Source organism: Triturus cristatus, chromosome 3_1, assembly GCF_964204655.1.
Source record: "Triturus cristatus chromosome 3_1, aTriCri1.1, whole genome shotgun sequence".
NCBI classification, from domain to species: Eukaryota; Metazoa; Chordata; class Amphibia; order Caudata; family Salamandridae; genus Triturus; species Triturus cristatus.
The window spans coordinates 699,150,994-699,164,459 of NC_140583.1; the positions used below are offsets into that span (position 1 = coordinate 699,150,994).

The following is a 13,466-nucleotide window of genomic DNA, read 5'->3' on the forward strand; positions in this document are numbered from 1 at the left end:
AATGTGGAATGATTTATGAACTGGTGTCAGTAAAGGTTTGCAAGTATGACTGGCGCAGATAACTTCACAGCCGTCCTTAAACATGGAAAGACACTGATTGCTTTTCTTTTCCACAGTGCCACTGATCTGCAGACGGTTGTTTACATACAGGCGAGTCTAACAGGCCTTATTTTATCTTTGTTAGACACACATTCTAAGTAATTGAAACATTGTTTTTGCCTTATACATGACAGATGTATTCAAGCTTCATTTGACACACTTTAGGATGTAACACTACTCGAGTTTCCCAACATGTGAGTCCAAGAGGTCCTGTCTGATTTATATTAGACACACGTTTTAATCTACCTTTCACTAACTTACCGTTGTTTGCCCTATAGATGACAGACTTATTCAATCTTAACTATGCAAACCTCAGCCTGCGTCACCACTCGAATTCCGAGTTTTACTTATCAGATGAGCCTAACTACATAACTTTTGTGATACAATGTTTCATTAAGTTCCCAAAACAACTCAGAGAAATACTTGTGTGTACCCCATAGCCTCCCTACTATAGATGCATGACTAGTGGCCACCGTTGATTTGAAGCAATCTCAGGTTATGTAAGTGCTGATACAAAAGAGTGTTTGTACCTGTAAATTCACATATTCCATCTGGCTGACATTCACAGTTCGATTTGGAAATATAGTTCTTCACACCGTTGTCTCTTCCAACAAATTCCGGTGACACCATGCCTGCTCACCTTTTAGAGATCTAACCTAACCACATGGATCTTTCAACAGTGTTGGTTACTTACCCTAGCTGTTATGGTTACACCCCAAAGACATGATTAAATCAACTGAAACATATAGTAGAATGAACACAATATGTTTCTTTGCAGCTTGCTAAACCGCATGCAAGCCATGATGATGTTTCTCTAAAAGAGAGACACATACATCTCTGATTGTAGGTTCTTATTACACAGTCTACCAGTATGTTATAAGACCATACCTAATACTCTATCAGTAGAATTTATACACATATACTTTGCAATTTGATTGACACATGATTATTTCATTTCCAGGTGTCTCCTCTGTACATTTTCCATCCTGATGATGATCCTTTGCTAAATAATTGTGTATTGTGGGTCGAAACAATTACTACAGTGGACTGTTTTTAAATTGATTTACGATTTCAACACTCCCATTGGGAGGGTTCATTTTAACATTTAAATGTCCTTATCAGTCATATGTATACACATGCATTTTGTATAGCACCTTCTCACCATTCATTCATTCTATCACTTTGACTGTGCCATTACACGAATAGGTGTACTTTGTTCTAAGATTGTGTCTCTGGAATCAAAAAAATGTAGTTATATCATTGTGAATTACCAAATAAATGTGTAAATCGCATTATACACCTTATTTGTGAGTTTATTTTGTAACTATTACTGTGGAAGTCAAGGGCTCCACTTCCCCCATAGGAACCACTTGTGCCTTTATTTATTGTCCTCCCAGGATTACTGGGTTGCCCGTCACTCTTGTCAATTTCGCCTTTGAAGCTCACCAGCTTCCACAGTTTATGAATTTGTGCAGATGGGAACTGAATTACGGGCCGAATTTAGAGAATGGTGGGCAGCCTGCCTTAAGCCGGAGTGCACATTATAACCTTTTACAGGGCTCTGCCTGCCTTGAGATGTCTTTGTAATGGCGGTGGCTCATCTGAAGGCATTGAATGTTTGCTGAGCAGCTGCTATGTTTCAAGCAAACTCAGAAAACGTTTTTGTTTTACAAACCTAAATGCCCAAAGCAGGAATTTGTTTCTGTAACCCAATAACTAACAACCTTGATGGCCTGTGAGCTTTCACCCAGGATATGGGGTTATTTTTATTTACCTTTGGGACCATGAGCTCTCCGCTCTGCGCATGATGGGGAGGATGATCTGAAGTAATTACACTGAAGACCCCTACTCTGTAGGACCGTCTGTACAATGTTTCTACCAGTGGAGCCGGGAGGCTCTACTGACGGAAACATGACTGTCCACCCAACTCTAAATAGAGCCAGTGGACTGTCAGTTTAGCAGACAGAGAACTCCACCAGATTTATAGCGGAGTACCCTGTGTACCAAACTCAAATCATCCCCTAGGTTTCTTCTATATTATTTATCCATCAACATAACTCAGTGAGTTAAGGAATTGCTGCAGGGATCTCTGTATATGCTGTAGGTTAGAGGTGAACATGCATAAAAAAATAAAGCTATGTAAAACCACAATTGCACTGTTTGAAAATCATGTTTCAAAATATATAGCTTTGTCTCTTTATTTTTGTTGCAGGATAAAGGCACTGAAGCTCTGCTACAAGATTGTTTACACTAATGAATTTGAATTTGTGATTTATTTGTCTATTTTAATGAACATCTTTCCAGTTGTACTATATTTCATACCAGAGCTAAAAGAGATTTATGAAGATGAACTACAAACTGTGAATGTCTTCTTCATGATCTTTTACACTGTGGAAACATGCATGAAGGTATGAAATAAACATTCTATTTTGTTTGCTTATTGCCAGTGAAATCAAATGGAAACACAGAATTAGATTTCTTGATTTATATTTTTTTGTTAAAATGCATTTTAATGATATATATTGTTCTAATTAAGATCTTCATTACCAGTTATACACCCTGGGTAATTTTAGCCTTCTATTGCATCATGGAGGACTGCAGCGCTCTTCCATTGAGCGTGAATATGTGAGCTGCGGGTCCTCTGCTGCTTTGTTTCCGGTGCAGCCTTTGTCATGTGCGTTCTTTTTGTATTTATATTTATTTGTAGGGCGGCTCTGGTGTCACCCGGGACACCCTGATTCCTCTTTAAGGTAGGGGGCTGCTGTGGGACCCCAAATGCCACACAACTCAGGCTGGCTTCCCGGAGGCAGCGCCTGTGCTCTGCAGGAGCCGGTATCCCCATTTGCCCCTGCATGGCCAGAACCGCTCCTTTTCTGCTCCCGTGGTGGGAGCAACTCTCTCTTTGTTGTCCTGCTCAGGGCAACATTTTGCTGTGCCACGGGCCGCGGGGTCCTGGGGATGTGGTCCCAGGTCTTCTCGCAAGACTCTGAACTTGATGGTGATAGCAGCAACACAATGGACAGTTGGATTCAGAAGCCACCTGATGTCATGCATGATGGAGGAAGGACTTTGGAATCCAGCTGACCCCCCCAGAACTAGAAGGGTCATATTATGGGCAGTAGCACAAGGTTCACTTATGCCCCCAAGAGGGCCAGTTGGGTGAAGACTTGGACTTCTGTGCCCCAGCAGGAGGTGAGGAACAGCAGTCTTGCTCTCTGTCTGTCCCTTGTGCAGGGATCTTTAAGTGTGGGTAAAAATGTCTAGATGCCAGCCACCATGGGCCAATCGTAGGATGCCACACCCCTCCACCCCTGTCCTAACCCTCCAGCCTTTTTTATAAATCATGTTGTGCTCTTGTACCTCACTTGGTCTCAGTATCAGTCCCCTGTAGTCAAACGATGGATCGACACAGGGTGCAGTCTATTGATACAGGTATGATTTGGCTGCAAAAAATGAGCTTTTACCGTAAACTATGAGTCCAATTTTCAGCAAGTTCTTCTTGATATCGCTATTTCTTACAGTGGACACTTGAGCATAAACATGAGAATGGTATCTACCGTCAGGCCTGACTTTAGCACTGGTGGCGCCCAGTGCGACAATGTTTTTTGGCGCCCTTTCAATAACCACCTCCCCCACTGATTCCCTTCCTACCACCCTTTAACAGTCTCCATAACCACTCTCTCTAAGATGCATGTAATTCATTTTATAGCGTCACTCATAAAAGTGAAGGGTGTCAGAGCACTTTACATAACACACACATTACACAGAGACTATCAATCATAGGTGTGTATATCAGTGAGTATGAAATGTTACATAAGAAGACAGAGGACAACAAGGGGTGGATTCACATGTCATCCATATAGGTAGGCAGTATAGTTGAACAGTACTTGGCCTGGAGAAGCACAAACTCTGAATTGAAAATATAACACAATGGATTGGGGCTCTCTTTAATAACAAGAACTGATTTGAACCCTTTTTGCAACATTAGAATAATGAAAGTCTGGGGTAAAAATCCATACGCTCTATACTTTGAAGCCTGCATGCAGTTCATTGATGACAGTTAATAGTAATAGCTCACTGCAACTAACAAAAGGACGTTTCTGACGAAAGCGGCAATCCACTGACCTGTTTACATTATATTTACTTTGTGATCTGCATGGTACACGTTTTTTGCAGCAGGCACATTAAACCTCTGCGCTACCTTACCATGAATCAAAACTTCCACAAGTCAAAACTTCTACTAGACCAAACTCTGATCTCGCCAGGAAGAACATTAATCACTGGAGTTTTCTTGACATTTTAATTGTTGCCTGAAAATTGTTGGAGGGCAAAAACGCGGCAGCAGGTGCTTTTAAGCACAAAATAAACTAGCAAACAGGTGCCCCCATGCCAAGTCAGCACCCAGTATGGTGGCACCAGTTGTACTGCCCTAGAGCCGGCCTTGTCTACCATGGTTGTCTTTGTAATATGAGAAAACCATAAACTGGAAAATACTCACAAATCTATGTTTAATTAGATCCTCATAAAAAACTTTAGGTTTTTAAACTGGGAATTCTTAAATAATGGAGGTGCGTTCCTGATATTCTCACAATAATGTTAAAACACTTAGATCTAGATTGCATCAAAACATCTTTTTCGAGGGGGTATATTGGAACTTTAAGGTAACAATTAGTGGCAGTTGAGTTATATTTGATGTGTATAAATTGGTGAAATACTGGGTATGTGTAAGACTTATAAGAAGTCTGTATACAGACAAAAATAACAGACCTTAGGAAGAGACTTGTAGATATGTAGAAATTGATTAAATGATTTATTGCATAAGTGATAATGATATAAGATGATTTTAAGCTTATTATAGCGATTTACAATCACTAAATGTGTGCTTTTTAGATTTTTTAAAAAAATCACCAGCCCCTCATATATATATCCTAAGGAGGCCAAATTGACAAGCTAAAAGCATGTCGTCCGTCTTTGAAGAAGAAACCCAATCAGCATAAGATTATGCCTCTATGCCTTTGGGTTAATTGGTGCTGCTAATGTTTTAAAATGTGTGTGTGTTTTTACTGAGGAGGGTGTGGAGGGCTACTTATTTGTGTTACGCTACACTTTGGGGGCATATTTAGATTGTTGGCATTCAGGTCCCACCACAGACGCCATTTTGAGGTTTAGCGCTCCAGGGCCTGGTGATCATCAACACTTCCTTTTTCTTAGCATAAATGCTGGCCATACCGCAGATGCGCAGCGGCCTCTAGGTGCCGTATTGCTCCTTAAAATGGTGCTGTTAATGTTTGAAACTTTTTGTGTGTTTTTACTGAGGAAGGTGTGGAGGGCTACTAAATTTATGTTATGCTACATATTGGGGCCATGTTCATATATTTCTGGCATTCAGTTCCTACCACAGAGATGCCATTCGGAGGTTTGGCGCTCTACTGGATGGTAATCATCGTCACTTCCTCTTTCTTGGCATTTAATGTCAGTTGTGGCCTCTTCCTCGGTATCTGCATGATGAGTTTTGTTGTCCGCCTCCAGGCAACTCCAACTCGGAATGCTATTATATTGCTGAGGATTAGAGTGCTCAGGAAGGGCGAAGGGTTTGGGATGAGAACAACAGGGAAGGGGACCTGTACAGGAAAAGGTTAAGCAAACATACACACAGGCACACACACACACACACACACACACGCATACATACATACACATTGTTTATCCACTCTCTTTACTAATTACACACTGATTGAGGCTCAGTTAGTATATATATTTAGTTCTCAAATGATTGCAGCCATTATTTTTCAATTATTTTAATTAGAAACCACCTCCAATCTAAACTGGAAGGAGGAGTTGGTTTACCACCCGCCGGCGAAAAGAAAGATTTCAGTTCAAAGCTCATGCAGTGGTTAGACCCTCATATCTTAGCAGCAGATCATTTTCTGCTCCTTGGAGATTTTAACTAAAACATGGACAATCAATACGACTCAGACTCCATTCATCTCCTTGCAGATATGGAATCACTGGGCCTCTACCAAAAGGAGTAGATCTCACCCATATAACTGGGCATACCTTTGTTGTAGTTTTCACCAAAGCCCCGAACTTAGTGGTGGATCCCCGTTACCCTGGTGTCGACTGATCACTTCTCTCTAAATTTCTTACTAGATATCCAGAAACCCAATGCTAACTCCCCTGATACTGATCCGGCACCAATACTACCGATTGATCAGGGATCAATACACAACAAATTACTTCAATGGCTCATACACTTTCAACCCAGAAATCCCTGACTGTGCCTGGGGTCAATTTGTTTCGAACCTTTGTTCGTAACAGTTAAATCATTTCTCAACTATCTATATGTTATATCAGCTCTTCCTCTACTTGATCGATGGATCAATTTTTTGAATAGTTGATGGTAATGATAAAGACTAACCTTACAAAAAACACTTATTCAATAAACTTCAGACACTCGGTAGATTAGTATATAATTTTTATCTCAAATTCAAAGTAAAGATGCTCATAAAGCTTTAGGTTACAATTACATAAACACCAAATCTCATGAAAGGAATTCTAATTTATTGATTACAGACTTTGTATTCAATGACAATATGCAATAAAGGAGTGGATAAAGTAAGAGACATAAGAGTTCAGCAAAAATGATTATATCAAACAAAAATAATAACCAACGGAAGGATAGATGAAGAGGCATTAGATTCATCAAGAAAAATACATAACCATTCTTTGTTGATGGAGTGGATAGGTGGAGAGACATAGGTTCAAACCAAATACATTAATGCTAATAAAATATTAAAGGACACCTAAGCTACATATGAACCTATTGGTCAGTAGGGAAGTCTAGAAGACCACCACTGGTCCCAAGAGATGACCAAGGTTCCAACAGGATGATCAGGGAAATGTAGAGATTCAGGACAGGTACAAGACATGATGGGACAGCCAGGCCTCTCAGGGAACCCGATGAACAGTGGCTTATCTCCCTCTTCTCTCTCCTAGCAGCAGTCCCCTTCTACTCGCTCTAACTCCGCCCCTAAATTCCCCAAATATATAGTTTAATTTGTCATGTTCATCCCTCAAAATGATGCATTTACGCTCTAACTCGCACTGTGATTGGTGGGCAGGGGAGGTGATACTGTCATACCACCATGATTTCACACTTTATTTAAATACCTATTGTTTATACTGGTTCCCATGGTCTGGATCTCACTTTGTTCTTATGTCCACACATTAGTTACAAATGTACATTTCTTCGTAATGAGTTTGTTTGCTGAGGACATCTCCGGTCCCACGCTCATGTACAGTACTTGGCAGCCGATACACGCACTGGCCTTCACTCCTTTATGTCATCTTCATTGCACGGCAGGCCTTCTGTCCTCATGGCAGAACGAACTTGCTCCTAGCAGCCCCTCCTCCACCATGGCTAAGTCAGAATAAAATGGAGTCTTCACTCAGCACACTATAATGGATAAAAATGAACATTTTATTAATTATATGGTAATGAAACCTTCACTGTTACCTCCCACCATCCGCTATTCCCTGTTAATGTTACCTAGCTTTTTGACAAATGCAAGCAAGCAGCATTAATCATTACTTTAGAAGCCAAAGGCAACATGCAAACACTGAAGCACTTACGGCCGACTCATGCAATTTCTCGTTTCTTCAAGAACACATCAATTAATACAACATAATGTGATTACGGGTTAGTTTAACAGCATGTACAAAACAATTCTCCTGTGTTTATGTGGGCGCATGTTAAACTTACTACGTCTACTCACTGTTAGTACGTATTATGGAGATATATGATCCGAGCAGGTTTCATTTTCGCAAAACCCTGCTCCATCAATTCCCCCCTCTGATGGCTTTTGGAAGCCATCATAAAATACCTACAATCCGGAGTGGCAACTTTTCATTTTAAATTTATTTTTGTAAATATTCGGCATTTTTTCCTCTCTTTATGACACTCTTATTTAAATCTTTCATTAAATCATAATATTCTTCATACATTTCCTCTAACTCTTTCTTTTCTTAGTTTCCATTCCTTCTTTGATTCTGTCACTTCTCCTTTTCTACTTTTGCACTTACAACATTTGCATCTTGTTATTATCATCAAGACTATTATTGCTACAGAAACTTTGGGAATTAATATTCTACCTAATAATCTACTTCCAAAAGTAGTAATCCATTTACTCACGGAGGAGAAACCCTTACCAAGTTTCTCCCATAAACCATCAATCTCCATTTGGGTCAAATCTGTATGTACATTTGTAATATTCTTAATGTAAGTGCAACAATGTTGGACTTTTAACATTCCACAGACTCCACCCTCTTTTGCCAATAATATATCAAGCGCAAGTCAATTTTGCAAATCCATTGATCTAATTGCAACCATCTCAGTGTCAATCATCAAAAACATACTAGTAGTATCTGTAGACAATCAGTCAACCACCATGGATCATTTTTGAATTTTGTGTGAATTCAGAACGACTCCAACTGAGGGTATTAGTACACTAAAGATATCACCCACTATGTCTGAAAATCGTGCTCTTTTGTTACGTTTTAGTCCCTGCTCAACTTCATTCAGTTGGTGTTTACTTTGGTCCATATGGTAGACCTTAGGAAAGACAATAGCAAAATAGCAACTTACATACCGGCAAGGCAACCTATAATATGCTTTCTTGCCACACACATAGTAAATCCCAGGAAACACAGGATCTGTCCCACCTTTCAATCCCCAACCTTCAATTATTTGAAAGGTATGCTCACATTCACTATAGCCTATAAAGTAGTTTTTATAATTAGTTTTAGTTCTAAACAGACAAATATTTCCGTTCCGTGACCAGTCCATTGACATTGCAGCATAGCCCTTGCCTTTTTCATATTTTCCTTCTCTAAACTCCCATAGAGGTATTCTGGACCCTTGTTCAACGGCTTTCTGATGGAAACTTTCCCTTCTGATTTATACCATTTCTAGAAACACTTTTTCCTCAATCTTTAAACTACATGTCAAATTGTTCTTGTAAGCATGTTCTATGTCCAGAGTTTTAGTAATATGGAAGAATTCTCCCATATATCGTGCATTCTTAGCACTCACACTTTGTTCAATTCCTTATTAACAGGAATTTCAGAAAATACTAAGTCTATATTAGAATACTGATATTCCAGTTTCCCTGTTGCATAGAATAAACTGGTAAGTACACTACAAGACACACCGTAGGTTAATGGAAGGTGGTGATCCATCACTCCTCCTGAGACAGACAAAGGTAATTGCATGCACACATAACAGTCACTCACATTCATTGTTTCCACATACTCATACAATCATTTTCTGAAACATTTAAGGAGAAATCATTAACTAATTTGTTCTGATGAAGTATGCTTTCATCAATAGGTTTTATTTTAGTATTAGGGGTTAGATTTGTGACATAATTCATCCTTCCACTTGTTACGTCATTATTATTATTTCTCTGGTTTGTCACCATTAAAATAGGTACAAGAATGATTAATAACATCCACATGAGTATGATTACTAAGACACTACATAAGCAAGGTTAAATACATCGACGTTTTAGACTATGTTTTGGAAGTTCAGTCACTTCTGTTTCTGTAATTTTTATTTCTATATAATAAACAAATAAAAATGTAAAAATCTATCTATGGGGGTGTGGCTAAGACCCGGAGCGAAATGGCCGCTTGATTCCCTAGCTACGTGAGCCCTATCCCTCCTCCGCCTATCCTGAATAAACATCCGACCCCCCTGAATTGAGGGAACACGCCTGATTGCCTGCAATGACTCCTCGGCTAACTCCCGCCGCCAAAAATCACCCGGGTCAGAAGTTCTGGGTCCCGGAAATAACGGGCCTACCCGGGCCTTGAAGCTGAGAGGGAGCCGTACTGCAGCCTGCTATCCCAGCGGACCCCGTGTGAGGGCTTCCAGCAGACGGAGACTCACAATATGGCAGTCCGATAGCGTCCTCAGAGCCGCGCCTGCCTGGACTACCGAGCTGGAAGCACCGTTGACGACCTGAGGAGCCGGGGCGCCCGGGAGATGGCCGGCGGTGACTTTCGGATGGACCTGGGGCACACCGATGGTGAGGTGGGGCAAGAGGGGGCCCCGAACTGTGGTGACTGAGGCGATATCCTGAATTCCTCCTCCCGCTGCCCCCTGCTGATTGACTCCACAGCGGCGTTCCAGTGGCCCTTGCACAGGCCTGGCAGACGCTGGGAAGGCGAGCCTCTCCCACCTATCACACTGGGGCCGGGTGATGAGTGGCAGGTGATGGAGGCCTCGAGCGACCCAGATACCCCGCAATCCTTATGGTGAGGCTGGAATTAACCCCGATGGCCCTGCTCCACAGTAGGCTGCTCTAACATCGGGAGAGTGCTGCGAGACGCCCTAGGCAGTGATGAGGGTGCCAGGGTTCACCTACCTCTGCCAACATCCGTGCACCTATCAATCCATCCAGGGGCCGTGTGGTGGTGCCGCAGTTCCTTGGTGCGCCTCCACCCATGTCTGATTGGAGGCAGACAGACAGAGACCGGACCATACAGCGACACAGTGTTGGCCCATCACTAATACCAGACGCAGAAACACGCTGACCAGTGAAATATGGACGGTGACCCATAATGGCAGAGGAGAGGGGTAAAGCCACAGGGGCGAAGGGACCGAAAATGATACAAACAAATAGGCTTGACCGCTACACCCTCCCCAAAGACATCCTCCAAAGCCAACAATCTGGAGGTGGCGCCGTCGGCGACCATGGAGGAGATGGCCAGGAATTGTCGCTAAAAGACATCATGAAGGCAATCACCACTGGCCAATCCGCGCTACAGCACAAAATGGACACCATCGCTTACCTGATCCCAGCCGACCTCACCAAGCTTAATGAAAAAGTCAAACATGTGGAGCTCACCACTTCCAGCCTGGTAAACAACGTTGCACAGCTCCAAGGTGAACTGCAAAACATGCAAACATTCCGCAAATCCACTGAACTCAAACTGGACAACTACGAGGGACACCTGCGCGCAATAACCTGCGCATTTTAGTTGTGCCAGAAAAAGCTGGGGGACAGTTCCCAGACCTTTTCGGAGAAGACCTTATCCTGCAACATCTAAAACCCAAGGGCCTCAGTAAGTTTTTTGACATTGAAAGGGTGCACAGGGTCCCAGGTGGTCGTTCCAAGTCGGAAGCCCCCCCCACGCCCGATGCTGGCGAGAGGGCTGAATTTCAGAAACAGAGACGTGATCCTCCAAAATGCCAGAATGGGGACCCCACTTTGCTTCGAGAATGCCGATATCTCCTTTTTTCCAGACTTCATGCAACGTGTACAGCGGCAAAGACGATCCTTCACCACGGTGAAACAGAAACTAAGGGAAAAGGGACTGAAGTACTCTATGTTATTCCCAGCACGTCTCCGAGTGGAAGCCGAGGGGAAAACCTGGTTTTTCGAACAACCAGAGGAGGCGGCGGACTGGCTTGAATTTCAGCTGGAGCGGAGTTGGGGGTGAGGCGGCCTCTCAGACACACGGCCAACGAGACTAATATTGCTATGAAGACTCCACAAATGCGAGCTAATTATCAAGTTCGGCCGGGACAGGTAATGGGCTGAAGGGTGGCCGGACCCGGGGGAATGCCTCCTCTTAGTTTTTATGACTGATTTTCGAAACATTGGTGTGTCACCCACGAAGGGGACTCATTAATTTGTAGGACTAGGGGGGGATAGGAATACGGGCTTCCACATCCTTACATTTTCTACTACTAGTCTGTTCTAGGGCGACAGGCACTCTGCAAGTTTCTTATGGGCAGTTTTGAGCCCAGAGTGCAGGGCAGCAGGGTGGGGGGCAGTTGGACAGGGGGGCAGGAGGGTTGTTGGGTTGGAGGGTCATGTTTATGCATCGTCATGGTTTGCATATCGGTATTTCCTTTCACTACCATCACAGAGGCACTTGCCATTGGCAACCTAAACTATGAACAGCGGGGGGGACAAAAATGTTAAAATATTGAGCTGGAATGTCAATGGGCTGGGGGACAAAATAAAGCGTAGCGTGTTTCTCCAATATATCAAACGTCAGGCCCCAGATATTGTACTCCTACAAGAGACGCCCCTCATCAGAAATCTCTGCAAAGCAATGCATAGAGGGGGATACAAAAATGGCTGCACACGCTGGATTCACTTCTGGCTCCAGAGGTGTAGGTATCATGGTTAAGAACTCACTCCCCCTGAATGTGGACTCCAGATGGATGAGAGGGGCAGGTACGTCGGGATTTCAGGCACATGGGAGGGCCGCACAATTACGTTCATGTCAGTCTATGTTCCCCCGGGACTGCAGGGCACCACCTTTGCTGACCTGGGTTCAGTTCTACTCACTGTACCAGATGGCCTCCTGGTCTTTGGAGGGGATTTTAATGCAGTAGTCTCAGGTACAGTGGACCGCTATCCCCCTGGGAGATAGGACCCTCTGCATGCTGGCTGCCGGAGTTTCTCAACACTATGGGTCTAGTGGATGGCTGCAGGGTATATCACCCAGACCAGATACAACACACCTTTCATTCAGGCTCCCACCATACTCTTTCACGTCTAGATTACTGCCTGATCTCGGCAGCGCAAGTCACTCACATACATGAAATCAGGCATCTGGTCAGGGGTATCTCTGATCACTCCCTGATGTGGATACACAGAGTACTCAAACAAGTTGCAGTTGGTAGACTGGCTCCCATTAACCCCTGGTACCTTCGAGACCCGGCACGCCGTAAAAATCTCCTCAAAGCTATAGACGATTACTTCTCTGAAAACGCTGGGTCAGTATCCTCGTCACAGTCCCTGTAGGAAGCATTCAGGGCCGTAATCCGAGGTCAGGCTCTACCATTAATCATAGGGGCGAACAAAGACAAACAAAAAGAAATCCTCGCGATAGAGGCCAGCATTTACCGACTGGAGGGCGACCTAGAATCCGGCGTGACACCGGAAAAACTCCATCTCCTGAGCCTGAAACAACATGACTATAAAGCCCTGGTCACAGACAAGGCCAAACTCTTGGGCAGAGAGCGTCAGGGTAAAATTTATGACCTGGGTGACAAAGCAGGGAAGCTAATAGCATGGTTAGACAAAAAAGATTGGGCAAGCAGATTAGTCCCGGAACTCAAAGTCGAGGGAGACACCGCCATTATCGAATCACAAGAAATAGTGGACAGATTCGCCACTCATTAGGCTCCCCTGTCTCTCCTCAATGGACCATGACTTCATGGACAGTGACTTGACCGGGGACGAAATTGCTCAAGCAATTTGTGCATTAAAGCCGGGCAAGGCCCTTGGACCAAACGGTATCCCTATTACATTGTACAACCTGCGGCCCGATAAACTTGCACCATA

The 13,466-nt window shown here is 43.2% G+C and overlaps 1 protein-coding gene across 1 annotated transcript in view; it reads left to right on the plus strand.

Annotated features, from left to right (window-relative positions):
• LOC146860813 (sperm-specific sodium:proton exchanger-like) overlaps positions 1-13,466 on the plus strand; it is a 4,738,575-nt gene that overhangs the window by 2,897,691 nt on the left and 1,827,418 nt on the right. The window contains exon 12 of the mRNA XM_085646173.1: positions 2,312-2,507. Coding sequence (XP_085502299.1) covers positions 2,312-2,507 — 196 coding nt within the window. The remainder of the gene's footprint in view (positions 1-2,311; positions 2,508-13,466) is intronic.